The 18,398-nt window shown below is 42.0% G+C and overlaps 1 protein-coding gene across 4 annotated transcripts in view; it reads left to right on the plus strand.

The window, feature by feature from the left end:
- LOC106655351 (J domain-containing protein DDB_G0295729) overlaps positions 1-18,398 on the plus strand; it is an 83,728-nt gene that overhangs the window by 53,876 nt on the left and 11,454 nt on the right. For 3 of the 4 annotated variants that reach the window (XR_002763588.1, XM_014375682.2, XM_023461769.1), the window contains exon 2: positions 2,831-2,893. The exons of the other annotated variant lie outside the window; for it this stretch is intronic. Coding sequence is in view for 2 of the 3 variants with exons in the window: in XM_014375682.2 (XP_014231168.1) it covers positions 2,831-2,893 (63 nt within the window). In the remaining variant the exon portion in view is untranslated. The remainder of the gene's footprint in view (positions 1-2,830; positions 2,894-18,398) is intronic. 4 annotated transcript variants of the gene reach the window in all.

Raw genomic sequence — 18,398 nt, forward strand, 5'->3', positions numbered from 1 at the left:
AAGAACGAAGGAGGAAAAAAAAATAAGTACGGTAGCAGTGCAGTATATGGGGATAAATCATTAGCATCGAAATGCGCAAAAGGGTGGCGAAAAAAACAGAAGGATAGAAGATATACGAGAGAAAAACACCTTTTTCCCCTGCACCTACACATCTCGCAGATATATAATAAATATTTCAAGTTCGCACGATGCGCGTCAAGCCGCTACCGCTGCATATTGTGCATACAAGACGGATAGAGAATTTACTATCTTTCTCTCTTGCTCTCCTCGAGCATTAAACGCAAAGCTCGCATGGAGGCGGCGGCGGCGGCAAGAATACAACTGCGGCTCAAATACTGCTACGTTACTACATACATACGGCATAATGCGCGTGGTTGGCATTGTTAATGCGATCATCGCCCGCGTACAACTGCTCCGTGCTCCGGAGTACAGTAGATATGTACGACGACTAGTGACGAGAGAAGGGCGGGTCGGTCGGGCGCGACTCGCTGCAACTCCGTGTGCGCCTTTAAACTCGAACGTAGCTCGATTATATACATATGTATTAAATATGCTCTCTACTGCCGCCGCTGCTGCTATATACATGCATACGTATAACGCGTGGATAAATCAAGTGCAGCGAGTGCTCTCTCAAGTCGTTCTCTCTTGCATGTAATATAACGACGAGTACGTACAAATGTTAACGACGCTGAACATTGCGCTCGCCGCGCGCACATACATAAGCACCTGTATCGGAGTCCTTCTTATATGAGGTCAACGAAGAAAAAAACTAAATAATAATAATAATAATAATGTTAATCATAACAACGATTATAATTATTATAACTCACTTGCCGCACGGACGGGAGAAACGCGAGGCACTTTCGCGAGCGAGCGCGCGATGATAATTAAATTATTCCGTGCGTATGATTATTTAATCTGCTGTACTTAGCAGCAGCAGCAGCCGATCCTGCTTGGTTAATATAAATATAATACGCGTATAACAGCGTGCATTGATTCATGTATTTGGCTTGGCTCATTAATATATCGGAAGTTCGGTTATATTAAAGCGCGGCATCGAAACGAGCAGCTCGCTCGTGCTCTTTCTTTTCCTTTTTATTTTTTTTTCATTCGTTCAATTTAAATTACACGTACGTTTAACCGGGTATGTGTGTGGTGAGTGAAATTTTTGCCCGAAAATCGCAACATAATATTCGGGTCAGGTAGTCCTCTCTTTTTTTCTCTCTCGTTCTCGCTCGCGCGCAGCACTATACCGAACCTACATTATATACAATCCGTATATATATGTAGTGGTGCACGCTGTAAGTAGCAGACACTTTGACCCAGTTTAAGCTCCTTTTTTAGTGTGTCTGTGTATATATACTCGCGAGCAGCACCTACGCCCTTATCCCCCAAGAGACTCATCGGCCATATCACGCCCTCGACGTTTTCGTGCGCTGCAATTGATGCACAGCAGGCCGAGTGAGAGAGAAGTGTTACACACAGCGCGGCAGTTATTTCAAATTATGTGTACTCGGCCGGAGAGTAGAGAGAGAGGTGTACGTACGCGGGGGGCATTTTCTTCTTCCTCTTCCTTTTTTTTTTGCTCCTCGTATCCTCTCTCTCTCTCGCACGCGCGAGCGAGCCTCGGCAAAAGACAAATTTATGGACGGTTTATGCTGCCCAGCTCTTCTTTTTTTACTCTTTCACTTTTTTTTTCGTCGAGTTAGTACAGTGCAAACTGCAACTTGCTTAAAATACATTACGTGGGACACGTAGCGACGATTTGTCTTACTTCCGTACTTTTGCGTTATACATCTATATTAAATGGTTTAAAGGCAGTAGCATACGTAGTAGCAGCAGCAGCGTTGAGTGGGTCAAAAGCGACCGATAAACAAATTGTGCAAATAGAGAGAGACATTATGTGCCGCAGGGTTAGGTGGTGTACGATGCGTTTATGTTACATATAGCGAGGGTGAAAGTGCTAGAAGGAAAAAAAGATAGATAGAAAAAAAAACAACAACGTTCGCGTAGGCTCGCGTGTCCGTAGATTCTCTCTCTCAAGCAGCTTTATAGGGCCTCTTCCTCATCATTATTCGAAGATTACCTACACTATGCCAACTTATTGAGCTTGCGGCGATGTAGTATATACGCTACATATCTGCTGTTGCTGCTACCGTTCGTGTGTATCACATGTACGTGCCTATTGGGTCGGGTGGCAGGTTTCAGCACATTCACGAAGCGATAAATAGGTGACGCGACCAAGCGGCGGCGCTGAATTCATAATAAGGTTTTGCCTTTGTGCGTTTTGCCTCTTTTTTTTCTCTCTTGTCTCTCCTCCGCCTCCTCCTCCTACTTCTACTTCTTTCTATCTTCTTCTTCTTTTTTTTATCTAAGAACATTGACTCGATCGCGCGTTCTCGGGGCAGTTTGGTTGCTGGTGGCCGGCACTTGACGCTGCGGTCACGAACAGCAGCAGCAGCAACACCACCTGCGCTCACGTGTTTATTGGATTTATTTCGACGATTTTTTTCTCCTTCTTTATTATTTTCGCCACTTGTTCTTGCAAGAAGCGGTGGTACATATATATAGTTATAATCAGCTAGCTTTAATATAACGAAGCTCGCTGGTGCGAACGTTTAACATGGTGCTTCGTGCTCGCATGCACATGCGAAAAAAAAAGAAAAGAAGAAAAAAGATACCTCTTTAGCCGTAAATGGCGATAAATTTATTATAATATGTATACTTGCATCGAAATTATAAAACACCTCCTTTATGGCATGATGACATTTTTTACATTACCGATGACGACGATGATCTAATGACTTTTTCCCCCTTTTTTCTTCAACAGAATACGTGCGGAGAGTCTTGCACGAGCGGAGTTTATTATCCGACTACGCAAGGAGTCGAGGAGGTAAAATTCTCTTATGCCTCGGTGTTGTTTGTTTAAAATAATGTTTGCAAAATTTCTGTTTTTTATTCTGCAACACTTTTGTGCATCTCTATAGATGTTTTCTTCTTCTTCTATTTGCATCTCTTTTTATATACGTGCATCTTGTCTTTTTTTATCTCATGAAAAACATCAATATCATCATCATCATCATCATCATCATCATCATTGATCGATCAGGTTTTTTAGCATCATCCTCTCTTCTTTTTCCGTCAATGCCAAAACCGTATCATTACTCGCATCGATTTTCATTTTTGTTTATTATACACTCTATATCTATATTTGAAATATTTCAAGTGCCTGCTCAGATACGTTTTTCATTTGGAATGCTATTTTTCATATAGTGTCATGATGATTGTTAAAAATAGCCATTATTTTTTTTCTTTTTCATTCAACGATGCGCGGCAAGCTAGCTACAACTCTCGCTCGCGCGCTATAACGCAAGAAATTTTTTTCATACATACCCAAGCTGCACACACGCATGGAAAAATAATCGCACGGCGCGGGACTCGCGCGAGTCCGCGGAAAACAAGAACGCGCGCTGCCGCGTATATGAGAAAAATCGTTTGTCAATGTCTCCGCAGGCGAACCGAGTTAACCTATATAACAATTTCTCCTTTTTTTTGTATTTGCAATTTTTTTTTGTCTCGCTCGCAGCAAACGTGTTTGCGGCGAGTATAATACGCGAAAAATCGTTTTCAGCGATTCTTAACCCAATTCCAGCCAAGGGTGGCTGCTGGCGCGCGCTGGCAAAAAAGAACGGGCGAGCGAGAGCATAATACAAGAGTCAAACGCCGAAAATCTAACTGTAACGTGGCAACAAATAACCCACCTCGTTCGTGCGTTATACAGTTCGTGTGCAGCAGCAGCTCTCTCGGTAAGCCCGGGCGCGCGCCTTTGTAAGTAAGAGAGAAAGAAGGAGAAAATAAAAAGTCAACTCTCTTGGTTATAAAAGAGTCCATACGTATATGTACGGTATATCGGTCGCGCTCTGCAAAGCTCGCTGGCCCGTGCTTAAACGAAGGCAAAAACAAGCCGATACATGTATAATACGCGAGCGGCGAGTTTAAACGAAGAAAAATAGTCGTGCAGAGGTGGTGAGAGAGACGCGAGCTTTTTCTCTGCGATACGCGTCTATACAGCATAGACTGCACGGAAAAATGAGCTTGCAGCGATTGTAAGAGAAAAAAGAAATACTTCGTCTTCTTCTTTTTTCTCGCTTAATCGTCAAACTTCAATGTAGGATCGAATTTTAATTTGACAAAATTGATCCTTTATGCCTCGAAAACTCGATAATATCGAATCGCGAACCGTACGCGCGTATATATCCCGGGATTGAAAATGGCCAGCTCGATCCTCGACAAAAATCTATATTGTACGCGGAGAAACAAATTGTCGATTGCTTTCGTTGTCGAGCTCTGTCTCCCTCTCGCGAGGCGTATCATATTATATACACGTGAAAGTATCAATTTCAGGTCGAAATGAAATTTCTATCGGTTACAAGATACGAGAGAGAGAGAGAGAGATGAACTTTTCAATTGTCACGCGGGCGAGCTCGCGAGCGAAATACAGAAAGGGTCTATATACCCGGTACATTTATACTGTAAATATCGAGCTTTCGACGAGTTTTATTGAATATTGTCCGCTGCGCTGCGACGACGCGGGATTAAAGCTTAGAGAGCCTCTAAATTCACGCGCGTATTAATATCCGCGTGTATCGTGTTCGATGCACGCCGCGCGCTGCATTGTTTAAATGAAAATAAACGCGTGTATATATTATGTCAATTCGAGACGAGCTTACGGGTGAATTAATAAACATCACGCGCGGCTCGCGAGAGAGATCGGCGCGATGCGAACAATAATTCGTTCGATTGTAAATATTCATTATGTACGAATTAATAATGCATCGAAACGTTCGTTCGTTTGGCCGCGAGGGAGGAGGATCGAGGCCGAAAGGGTCGTACATTTGGCGAAATTTTGCGGATAAATACGCGAACGATACTGACGTATTATGTATCGCATGCAGCAGTATCATGGCGCTGTGCTTGATTTCGTATTTCAAAAACTTTGCTGCTGACAATGCCTCGTTCGAGATTTATGAAAAAAGAATATACAATGCATATCGAGCAGTAAATGCATATACGTCTTGTCAACTTTTTTGCTTCTCTTTCCTGCAGTCTCGACGAATTTAAAAAAAAATCGTCACTTTTTGTTTATCGCGTCTCTTTCGATCCTCGACGCATCGTGTGCTATTGGAGCGCAGTTGAAATCGCGTCTAAGTTACATATACGGCATTACAATACCACACCATAAACGCATAAAAGCTCGCAAGTGCGGATAATAGTGCGTTATACGATATCATGTGCACCGCGACTCGAGTGAATCGCGCAGCCCTCTCGTGCCGAGAAAAGTTTCGCGTGCTCCGAAAAACTTTCTCTCTCCCTCGCGCTCGATTATTTTTTCTCCCTATACGTATCAGACTACCTCACCGGCAATGCACACTAGAGAGGGAGAGAGGAAGCTTTTGGTGTTTTCATTAATCGATTTCGAACGCGCCGAGCTGTCGCGCAACATGGGCATCAACCAGCAGCAGTCGTGGAAAATTCGTATACCGTGTGCGCCAAAAAATTTGCATGAAATTCCAAGCACGTGCGAGACGTCGTCGTCGGCGCGGAGCATAAGTACTACCCGTGCGTTGCTCCTCGGGTGTACATATAATATATAGAGACTGCAAGTCTGCAATATCAGCCTGAGACATATCAAACTGTCGTGTCTTTGCTCGTGTACGTGTACATGTGTGTGTATGTGTGTGTGTGCGCTGCAAGGCTCAACAACAAAGGGCGTTTGTCTTTCTCTCTCTCTCTCTCACTTTCCGTATACGATAATATAAAGAGATTGAACGTCGTCGTAGCCGTCTTAGTCGTTGTCCCGGGTGCGTACGTGCATGTGTACGTCGTGTACACGCCTGGGCATTGTTTTTTCGCCTTTTTCACTCCACTCTTCGTTCGTTCGGCTCGGTTCAGTTTGAGTAGCCTCTCGTTGTATAGAAACAACGAATGCTAATCGCTGCTCGAGCTGTGTATATGGATATAAGCTCTTTATGTCTCTGCACATACACACTTACGCACATACACTGACGCACTACATACTCAAGTGCATCTGCGCGCGATATACGCTGCTTACTATATATATTATAAGCTTTTGTTTGACGTTTTTGACGACTTATTTCTTTTTTGTTCGCCGTCTAAGGGGTTTGCGTTTTTTTTTTTGTTTTCTTTTCGTTGCCTTTGTCGTCGTTGTTTTTTCTTTTTCTTTCTCCGACTTCCGCGCGTGTGCGGGGTTCGATTTTGAGCGAGAAGCGCCTTGACACACGATGTTTGCCGAAGCGCACTTGACCTACGTCGCGGCGCGATGACGTGTCGACTGCTAATTGCTCGTGCATTCATAAACGTAGTGTATATGTGTAGCTGCTGCACTCGTCCTCGCTCGCTACAGACGCTATTGAACTTCTTCTGTGCATATATTTTTTTAAGCTTCGAGATTTTCGAGTATCAAGTTTACGCGCGTAAGCCAGTGAGGTGTAGTACACACCGTGTGAAATGCAGTATAGGAGTACTGTTAAATCCTCAATTTTAATGCAGATTCAACATAAAATCAGACATTTGAATTAGAGTAGCTTATATTGAATTTTATTCCAGGTACTTTTACATTAAATCTCTGCTGAAAATTAATGTCTAAGTATACCGATTTACTTTTTCATATAAGCTGCTCGAAAAATTCATGAAAATGTAATTATGTGCATTATTTTTTATAATGCAAAAATGAATGAATAAGATTCAGTTCTACAATCATATCGAATCTATTGATTGATTATTACTTTTTTAATAATAACTGAATTTTTGTGTTAATTGCACAAAAAATGTATGAAAATTAAATTGTATTTAAAGCCAACTTCTACCGCCGCTAGGTGGCGAGTACCTTTTTCTGCTAAACCTGCAAGTGGTAAAGTGAAGATGATTGTATAAGTCGAAGTACGGCAAAGCTAACCATTGTGTTTATGGTATGGTTTTCGTTAAACAACTATATAACATAAAGCTATTGGAAACATGGGCGTCTAATTTAAACAATAGAATGTATCATAAAATGTAAACGCATTATGATGCTACTAAAAAAATATGTACATAAAATGCATATAAAGTCTCTTTTTCAATTCAATTCAATTCAAGCCATCGATCATATGATAAAATATGAGTACTGTTAATTGATGGATCACAAATATTTTAACTTCGAGGCAGGCTTGTGGAAATTAATATCGTTTTTAAAGGTGATTCAAGAAAAAATTTGTAAAATTTAAATCAATTCACATTAATTGTAATGAATTAACATTAAATTGAATTCATTAACGCGAAGAAAAAAACTTCGTTTTACATGAATATTAAAGTAAATATTTTTAACAGTGTAATGCATAGCACCGCATTCGTTTTTCGAGTAAAACTTTCATTTATACATTCGCTGCGCCAATGTAGTGTAGGGTGTGTTTGCGTCTGCGACGGGGCATACACATACGGTATAACGATATTATATATCCACGCGCGATTGCGGAGAAAACGGAACGATGAATATCAATGGGAAAATTCTGCAAACTGCATTGTACGTGTGTTGTACGCGCTCGGCGCAGCTCGGCAGCAATGCACCGTGTATAATCCGAAAGGATTCAAGGTGTGAGAGTCGCTAACTTTGGGCTAGTTCTTGAATTTCAAACGAGCCTCGCAGATATATAAATTGCAGAGCTAAAAGAGAGAAAAATGATAATAATATTTTTTTCATACATAACGCTCGGTGAATTAATATAATTTACTCACCATCTCGCAATTCTGTAAATGCTCTGCCATTTACGTATATTCTTGTATAGGTATAAACTGCAGCGAACGTATAAAGCGAACTCAGCGCGTAAATTCCGCAATAATTCAATTACGCACGCATGAGAAATTACGAAGTCCATAAGTAAGAAAGGAGAAAAAATGCGCGATAAAAGTCGCGAGTCGAGTACTGTAATTCACCGACGACTGCGAAAATCGCGAGAAGCCCATAACTGCACGGACAGACCCTGGTAGAAATGCTCAATATTAACAATGCAATGTAACAATATTAAAAATGTCGATCCACCACTAGATGGCGAATATCTTTATTTCTGTAAATCTGCAAGTGACAAAGTAAACATAATTTTATAAGTTACAAGTTCGATGTTTATAAGTTCAAACTCATATGTCTCATTTTTTGAATAAATAACGAACAAAAAGCAAGGGGCATTACATTTTTGCCGTAAAAAGTTGAAAAAAACGTTACACCTTTGTTTTTAGCATATTATATATTCTAATAGCCATCTTATGCCCAACTAAATTTTTTGTTGGGCAAAAAGTAGCCATAAAATTTTGAGAAATTCTAGCAGTAGTGCGCGTATTAACGTCTACGAGCTATTAAACCTTTTATTTATTTATTGATTCTTTAAAAAAAATTGTTTTCTTTTGCACGCATGGATTTTGCCGTAAAAACGAAAATGAAAAAATCGTCGCATCGGCGTACACGAGGCGCGCGCGCGCAGTCACTGCACTATATACGGCCGAGCTATATGGGTGTGCACATTTTCCTCGTAAATCTTCCTTCGATATATTGCCAAGCTCGGCGGCGTCGCTTGCCTCATATATACATTAGACTGGAAGCAAAAAAAAAAATTTTTTTTATTTCGCCCGGACCAAACGGAAAAGTGATCTATGTACCAAAAAAATAGTCTGTGCAAAATTTTAGCTCATATAAATTGAGATAACCCGTGCCGCCAGTCGCTTGAAGGTTTTTAAATTCGATTTAAATTAATTTTTACCGCTTCTTTACAGCGATATTCAAATGGCTCTGTAGCCGTCAATTTTCAAGCAAATAAAACTTCGAACCCGTCAAATTAAAGGTCTTGAAAAGACCTTTAATTTGCTTTTTTCAAAATTTTGATTGCTTCAAAATTAACTGCTGTAGAGCCGTTTGAATATTGCTAAAAAATAGAAAAAAATCGAAATTTTTCTAGTTTTCTAATAGCTGAAGTTCACTCGGAGAAACACCAATTTTTCCTAAACTCCGGGGTATTCTTTCGTGTGTAATAAGCTAAAAAATGACGTAAGTTTCGACCAGAATATTGCATCCTAGCTCCGTATAGCGGCATTTTAAATATTCAATTTTTTCGTATTTTTTTTTCTTTCATCCGTCTAATGATTACACGCTTTTTATTATGAGAACATTCACAAAATACTGAAACATTTTCCAAATACTACTGATGATTAAAAGCATCTCAAGACCTATCTTTTAAGCCCCCTAACGAGCTTATAGGTGTCTCGGAGTTAAATCTACAGCCAAATTAAGAATATAATCATTAACGAAGTTGAAAAATAGAATCGCGATTTCAAGCTTAACTATACTAAAGTGTCCTTTAATCCCCAAAAAAATTTGAAAACAACATTTTCGACGTATTTTTCGACGAGAAAACCAATGGTGACCTTGGATTTGACCTTGAACATAACCTCTAAGCTACAGCGAACCAAAATTGATTTTTCGTTTGGTGACCCCCATTTTTTATTGCAGATTTGAAAAGAGCGGAAAATTTTACGTTCAAATACATCTTTAGTTTTATTTCGGGTCATTTTATTCCATTCCTTATGTGAGATTATTCTAGGTTATGTAAGGTCTTTTAGCTTACAACATCGCCCTTAAGTGACCATGAAGATATACTTCCATAACCTAAAAAAAAAACCAAAGATGTATTTGAACGTAAAATTTTCCGCTCTTTTCAAATCTGCAATAAAAAATGGGGGTCACCAAACGAAAAATCAATTTTGGTTCGCTGTAGCTTAGAGGTTATGTTCAAGGTCAAATCCAAGGTCACCATTGGTTTTCTCGTCGAAAAATACGTCGAAAATGTTGTTTTCAAATTTTTTTGGGGATTAAAGGACACTTTAGTATAGTTAAGCTTGAAATCGCGATTCTATTTTTCAACTTCGTTAATGATTATATTCTTAATTTGGCTGTAGATTTAACTCCGAGACACCTATAAGCTCGTTAGGGGGCTTAAAAGATAGGTCTTGAGATGCTTTTAATCATCAGTAGTATTTGGAAAATGTTTCAGTATTTTGTGAATGTTCTCATAATAAAAAGCGTGTAATCATTAGACGGATGAAAGAAAAAAAAATACGAAAAAATTGAATATTTAAAATGCCGCTATACGGAGCTAGGATGCAATATTCTGGTCGAAACTTACGTCATTTTTTAGCTTATTACACACGAAAGAATACCCCGGAGTTTAGGAAAAATTGGTGTTTCTCCGAGTGAACTTCAGCTATTAGAAAACTAGAAAAATTCCGATTTTTTTCTATTTTTTAGCAATATTCAAACGGCTCTACAGCAGTTAATTTTGAAGCAATCAAAATTTTGAAAAAAGCAAATTAAAGGTCTTTTCAAGACCTTTAATTTGAGGGGTTCAAAGTTTTATTTGCTTGAAAATTGACGGATACAGAGCCATTTGAATATCGCTATAAAGAAGCGGTAAAAATTAATTTAATTCGAATTTATAAACCTTCAAGCGACGGGCGGCACGGGTTATCTCAATTTATATGAGCTAAAATTTTGCACAGAATATTTTTTTGGTACATAGATCACTTTTCCGTTTGGTCCGGGCGAAATAAAAAAAATTTTTTTTTTTGCTTCCAGTCTAATATACATGCAGGTTAATCAATTTCAAATTAATCCGCAACGGGTTTTATATGCTGCTGCTGCTGTTCCTTGCCGAGTCATCCCTGCGGCTTATGTGTATTATTATATTAAGGTATATTCGCGCTACGATGTTATTTAAGGTTTATCGCAGTTCCGCGACACAATTAATCGAATGTACTATTATGTGGATGAAATAAAACGTCGTCGACGCGTTAATACGATCCTACCTAGGGTTTATATACATAATTTTAATGAACTGCGGAAAAAAAGACGCGATGCGGCATGTAGATAGAGATCGACGTCGTCGATCCCGAAGCGATTTACGATTGGCACGCGCGCTCGTACGTGAAATAGACGAATTCGATGCCGATCCTCGTTGACTCTGGTTTCTATAGATGCACGATACATTTTTCGAGGGAAAAAAGGGTTAAACGTCAATTCATCCCTTTTTTTTCCTCGTAACGGATCAAAGGGAAACGATCATCGCGACGTATAGCGTATAAGAAAATTGCCTTCGGGCGCCGCGTATACTCCGTGATTGATCTATAGAGTACCCATCCGCACGGGTATATAACGATCAAATCTGCTCGCGCGCAAAAGCCGTGTAACGTAGCTCTTTCGACGTTTTACAGAAAACGTCGATACACGTTGAACAGCGTCGCCGTCGCCGAGCAACTGTTACACACATACACGTGGATAAAACGTATATACTATATCCGAGAAACGCGCGCAATCCCTTTCGAAAGCTTCATTTTTCGGGAATCGCGATAAAATCGCGCCGTACGTACGCGACGATATCTCTATTGTATGCTAAAGCGGATCTCTAGTCGTCATTAGGCTCTTCGAATGTAACCTTTGTTTTTTTCTCGCTTCCTGCCTTCGTCCTCTCGTACGAAGCGTACGTATGTATACACGATTTTGAAATAATTAGCCATTTGCCTAACGCACGCTCGCGCGCAAGTTTCTCAATAATAAGCAATACGACATGGCTAGTATATACGGCAATATCGCTGTATTAATTGCCAAGCGCGAGTTTCGTATGTATTACTCTGTGTCGCATGAAACAACGGCGCATCTTGTGCTCTATACGCTTTTACTATATATACGTGTTGCGTACTTTTACGCTCGGTCGAGCGTGTATCTTCGTGATATGTATACGCGGTACGTTTCGAATTAGCGGCTCGAGCTGCTATACACACCGAGACTCAATTGCATTCCTCCTCGTTTTCTCCTTCTTCTTCTTCTTCTTTTCGCAAATGAATTCTCGACTGCAGCTCCCTTTTAATGTTATAACTATATCAGCTCGTAAGCTTTGACAAAGGCTCGAGACATACGTATAATACGAACGCGAGGACGGATTCCCACAACTGCGTAACAGGCGCATAACTCGAGGCTCTGTCTGTTTACCGCCTGCACACCACCACCTGTGCGCTCGTGCCTGTACATATTATTATTATTATTATATATTACTATAGAGACTCGGCTGATAAACTCTCGGGGCTCTCTCACTGGCAATTTGATAAGGCAAGCCGCGCGCGGGTTTACGCGCTCGCCGCGATGATGATAAGGCGCGCCAAAGCCGTTTTCACGCGCCAGTGCAGTCGTTCGTATGGCTGCTGCTGCTGCTGCTGCTGCTGCAACACACTTATCATGAAGTGCTTGAAAAGTCAGGTTAATATACGCTACAGGACCAAATATCATACGAGTTACGTGTGTACTATAACTACGATATTATAAGCATAAATCATATAGCGAGTGGGAGTTTTGACGTATACGGTATGATACGCCTATTACGAGAGTAAAAGGAATTCGTCAAAATATTTTCGTAACGTTACGTTGAATAAATTACCTAACTCTCGTTTCGCGCGTATGTGTGACTGTGTGTGTAATTGTGAACGTGTACAATGACGTTGTTTAATGTTTTTTCGACTGTTACGGCGATCGCACAAACACACATGTGGTTAATTGAAACCGAAGCGTTTACAAATAATATGTACGCGTTATCGAACTTCTCGGTAATTTTTTTTCCTTTTCACTTATAGCTCGTGCTCATCATCATCGCTTCTTCTCAACTCGAACGCGTCCGAGATTTAATTATCGTTAAATCGAGCCGCGCGCGGAGCGCAGTAAGTAGAGTTCGCTTTAACTCGTAATATTACAGAAAAAGGATATAGAAAAGCCGAAAAGTTACCGATCGTGCAAATTTTCTGCCGCTGCTGCCGGCCGTCATCTCCGTCGAACTCGCTTTTTCGTATTATAAACTGCAGCGCTGGTATGCGTCAATTTTTGACGCGCGCGCCCGCGCTCGAGAGAAAACGTTTCGGAAAATGATTCGTGCGCGCGCGAGAAACGAGCTTTTTAAACTTCAGCCTTCTGTTTAAACTGGGCCAAACTCCACTCGAGCGCTCCTCGGTGTATATAGACATTATTATCGTTTGCGTAGCAGCTAAAAAAAGGGAAAATCTCTTTTAAGAGAGAGAGTGAGTGAAGTGAGTGAAAGAAAAGAATAGAAAAAAAAAGAAAGGAAAGAGAGTAGTACCCCTGATCCCTTATAACAGCTCGCGGACTTAGTACTACCCATCGTCCTCTTTCTCTCTTTCATCGATTTTTATTATAAAAACGTGAATGGAATCTATAAAGCAGCATTTCAAATATTTTAACCACGCGGGCGCGCGCTCGTGCTCGAGCAAAGCACGGAAGAATTCAGCTGGTTCTGTCGTTCGGACTCTTTCTCTATCTCGTGCTTGATTTACAATGGCATTATGTTCTTTCGATATTGCTTCCAACGACGCGTACGCACACAGCCGAAAGTATTTTTTAATTAGAAAAAGCGTTCGCTCGCAGACGAGGTGCGCGTTGAATCGAAGCGTATACATATAAGCGCGCGGATGAGATAAAAAAAAGGGAAGAAAACAAGTGACGAAATGAAGCAATCTCGCGCACATTATAAAGGCGATGACCCAAATGTCGTCGATTAATATCGCGCGCGAGCGCACACGCACTATAATCTCGCAGGTTCGCGTGCAAGGTCGCAAATTATAAATAGATTTAGCCTAGCCCAAACCCCGAGACCATTAATTATAATTTTCGTTGCATTATCATATCATGTACCTTTCGTACACTGAAGAAAATCTTGGAGGCATAATTCCAACAAAAGTGGACAGTTGGATCAGTAAAAGATATTTTGCTGCCACAGCAAAATTATTAGACCACATTTCAATTCTAAATGTTGCTAGATTTTTTGCTTCGTTGACTTTCTTCATTGTACTTTCTTTTGTCATTGAAAAGACTTTCTTCATTGTAGTTTTCCCTTACATTTTTATTACATACACATAAGCGACGATCATTGTGACTGATTTTTCACGAGACATTAAAATATACAAGCCCGATGAAAATTATAAACAAGCGAGCTTGTTGTTTATCTCTTGTTTCCTACTTAAACACTCGGCTTGTATTTCGACCGTTTGGGGCCGAAGCATAAATGCTTACAATTAACCATCTCTCTTTCTCTCGACACTTCGAACGAAGTAGTCGCGCGTTTTCGGCTCGGCGCGATTTCACGAACGCTCTCTAATACCCGGACTCGTTATTACATATCAAACTTTAGAATAAAAAAAAAAGAAGAAAAATGGAATCGAACGAGTGTCCGTCGTTTAAAGTATTTACCATCGAAAAGTCCCTCTACGAACCGATCGATTTTGTCCGGAACTTCGAGCTGGAGCTGACCCAAACTGGGCCGAAGGAGATCGTGGATGTGCGCTTGCGGCTGGAGAAGTCGACCTGGAGAGACGATTGCAATGATATTCCCCCGCTATGGCGGGGTGAATGGAAAAAGCTGACACTGACGGTGAAGTTGCAATTCAGGAATATCGCGCACTTGTTCCAGCGGAACACGACGATAAAGTGGGACTACAAGCTCGAGGCTAGCATACAGGTGATCTCCGACAAGCCATACCATCTGCCATTTCTGCTAGACAGCACCAAAACTCGCGACGATAATTCTCTGGATTTCGACGCGCTCGAGCTCTTCTTTCCCGCGCTCTTCGAAGACCATCTCAAAATTGGGCGCGTCTGCTTGAAGGTGACCAAAATGAAAATGGACTATACCGACGCAAGGAACCCGCGCGCGGTGCTCGATAATTTTGGGGAAGACTTCGGGCGTCTCTATTCGGAAAACCTCGAGGAGAACGGCAGAGGCGACTTGAGGGTGTTCACGAAAGACCTTAAATGCTTATGGGCCCACAGGGTAGTGCTGTCTGCCAAGTATAACAACAAAGATTTTCGCGCCAACCCGACAGCGACGCATATTCATTTCTCGGACGTCGAGGGCGACGTGGTGCGAGCCATGCTGGAGTTCTTCTACACGAACCGGCTCGACTGCGCGAGACTCGAAAACAGCTCGCTGGAGCTGTGCTATTTCTTGACACGGCTCTACGATTTCGCCCACAGCCAAGGCCTCGAGAACCTCGAAACCGCCTGCCTGGAGCGCATGAAATTCGCAACGATCGACACTTTCGAGACGGCCTTGGAATACAGAAAGTTTGCCCAAGCCAACCATCTTTCGCACATGGATATGGTGCTGCGGCAGCACATCCAACACATTCTCGGCCGGCGCTAGGAAGATAGGGAGCAGCTCTGCGAACGCAATTCGGACAAGGACAACTTGCTGCGCAAGTTGCGTCGGTGCGCTTGCATCGCGGAGGAATAATGAGCTCGGGTTCTAATGTAGAGCGATCGTAGAATGAAAAAAAAATTGTTTATTTGAGTGTAATTTTTATACGTAATTTAAACGTAATTTTTATCGATCGACAATTAAAATTGATTCATTAGAACACGTTTGTTCTAAAATTTGAAACGTTTCGCCGTTCTCTAAATTCTTTTCCCATACACAAGCCATTTATCAAGCCAGATGAAAATTATAAATAAGCGAACTTATTATTTATCTTTTGCTTCTTACCTAAGCACTCGGCTTGTATCTCGACCGTTCGGAACCGAAGCGGAAATGTTTACAATCGACCAGTCTCGCTTTTCTCGCCGAACAAAGTAGTCGCGCGTGTCTCGTCTCGACGTGATAATACACACGCTCTCGAACCCCTGGACTCGTTATTATATCAAACTTTAGACAAAGAAAAAAAGAAAAATGCAATCGTCCGAGACCGACTGTCGGTTGACAACTACGTCGTCCGAACCATTCAGCGTCGATAAGGCCTTCGGCGAATCGATCAATGTCGCCGGAAAGATCGAGTCGGAGGTGCCTGGTGGGCCGAGCGAGATCGCGAATCTGCACTTTCAACTGCAGAACTTCGCCCCTTCGGCCCCGCCGCGATATTGTTTGCTTTGCAAGTTGGATCACAAAAATCTGCAGCTGAAAATGGCGCTGCGTTTCAGGAACGACGCGCACGCTGTCCTGCTGAGCCAAGCGTTGGCTTGGAACTACGAAGTCGAGGCACGGGTATGCGTGATGGTCGACAACAGAACGTATCACATAAACTATCTGAGACAGAGCTTGATCCGCACCGGCGCGACTCTGGAATTCCCACCGTTCGAGCTCCTCTGTCCTGCGCTCGGCCTTTGCAACGAAACGACCCTTATTATCAAGCACGTCTGCTGGAAGATTAGCAAAGTGAAGGTCTTCTATGACCTCGAGACACAGAAGTGGTACAGGATTGAAGACAACGTGGGGCCCTGCTTCAAGGATCTCTATTTGTTAGGCCGAGCGAACCCTGCGGAGAGCGGCTACGACCTGGCAGTGCGCGTCGGCTCGAACTTCTTCTTGGCCCACAGGGCAGTGCTATGCGCCAAGTCGTTCAAGATCAGCGAATTTCTTACCGCGCACCCCACGATCCATGAGATCTTCTTCGCGAACGTCAGTCCCGACGTGGTGCAGATCGCGCTCAAGTTCTTCTACACGAACGAGCTCGACCGGCTCGGATACGACGCGCTGCGGCTGTGCGATCTCTTGATCAGGCTCTACTACTTCGCCCAAACTCATCAGTTCGAGCAACTCAGAATGGCTTGCCTGGATGACATAACGTACACGGTGATCCCCGCAACGGCCCCGATATACGTCGCGTTTGCTGCTCACGAAAATCTGCCGACACTGTATCAGACGTTGCAGGCGTACAGCTACCACTTTAACGGAGTCCAGTCCTTTTCTCAACCAGCTGGAGTGGTTCGGCAGTAGATCTGCGAGCGAGTGGGCCGAAGACAAATTTTCGTGAAAAAATCTGAACTTCGGGCTCATCGAGATACTAGAGTAGATGCGATCGAAGAATGCGGTTGACGAGAATCGAAAAAATAAATATAGTGTATATATTGTAAAAAGGAACTCGGCTATAGAAAGAATGTGGATTTGTTTGTTTGAGCGTGTGTATCGATATAAAATTTAATTTTACAATCTTTGAATGTATAAATTTAAATGTAATTTTTATCGGCCGACAATTAAAATTAATTCATTAGAACGTTTGTTCTAAAATTTGTAAAAATTTGCTTTTTTCTACGTTCTTTCCTCATACAACCCAGTAATCGACGATCAAATTTCGAATCTTCAACACAAAATTAAAAACTTTTTCTTCTTTAAATTGAATACAGCGATGATGTTAAACGAAAATAAAAAAGGAACCAACAACAAAAATGTTGTTTGAGTCTTGGAAACGTACGTGAGATATTTACTTTTCTTCGGATAAATTTGCAAGGTATGAAAAAAAGAAGCAAAGCAGAAGAAGAGCGCAAGTCTAGCAAGCAGAATGGAAAATTTTTTCATGCATAGTTACAACGATCATCGCGACTGATTTTTCACGAAACATTAAAATGTCCAAAAGCCCGATGAAAACTTTAAACACGTGAACTTATTATTTATCTCTTGTTTCTTACTTAAACACTCGGATTTTGTTGTAAATGTTTACAATCAGTCAGTCTCGCTTTTCTCACCACATCGAACGAAGTAGTCGGCTCGGCGCGATTTCACACGCTCTCTAATATCCGAACTCGTTATTACATATCAAACTTTAGAATAAAAAAAAAAGAAGAAAAATGGAATCGAACGAGTGTCCGTCGTCCACAGTATTCTCCATCCAAAAGTCCCTCTACGAACCGATCGATTTCGTCCAGAACTTCGAACTGGAGCTGACCCAAAATGGGCCGAAGGAGATCGTGGACGTGGAAATCCACCTGCGCAACTTCGTAGGCTACGATAGTCAGCCGGCGAACCCCTTGGACCAGCAGTGGTCATCTCCTCCAGCGGCCATTAGCGGTTGTTATCTTTGCCCCTTGTGCCAGTGTTATCACCAAAAACTGCGGCTGACCGCGCGGCTGCAATTCAGGAACATCGCGCACATGTTCCAGATTGACCCGAGGATGGTTTGGAGCTACGGCGTCGAGGCCTGTGTAACGGCGAGGCTTCCCAATGTCGCGTTACCATATGGTGCGACATACAATCTGAGCGATCCGCAGCAGATAAGTGATCGTCGCGCCGACGCGTTTCTCCTTTTCCCACCATTCGAGTTCGTCTTTCATGAGTACGACAATGGCGATTATAACTTCAGGATCGTGGACGTCCGCTTGAAGATAAGCAAAACGAAGCTCTACTACGTCGATGATAGCCAGGGCTGGCAAATAGTGCGCGACGAACTGGGGCCCTGCTACAGGGATCTCTATCCGAAAATCCTGACCTTCCATCCGGACTGCGGCTGCAACGTCATAATTCACGTCGGCCCGGCCA

This window comes from Trichogramma pretiosum, unplaced genomic scaffold, assembly GCF_000599845.2.
Source record: "Trichogramma pretiosum strain Unisexual culture from Peru unplaced genomic scaffold, Tpre_2.0 scaffold12, whole genome shotgun sequence".
NCBI classification, from domain to species: Eukaryota; Metazoa; Arthropoda; class Insecta; order Hymenoptera; family Trichogrammatidae; genus Trichogramma; species Trichogramma pretiosum.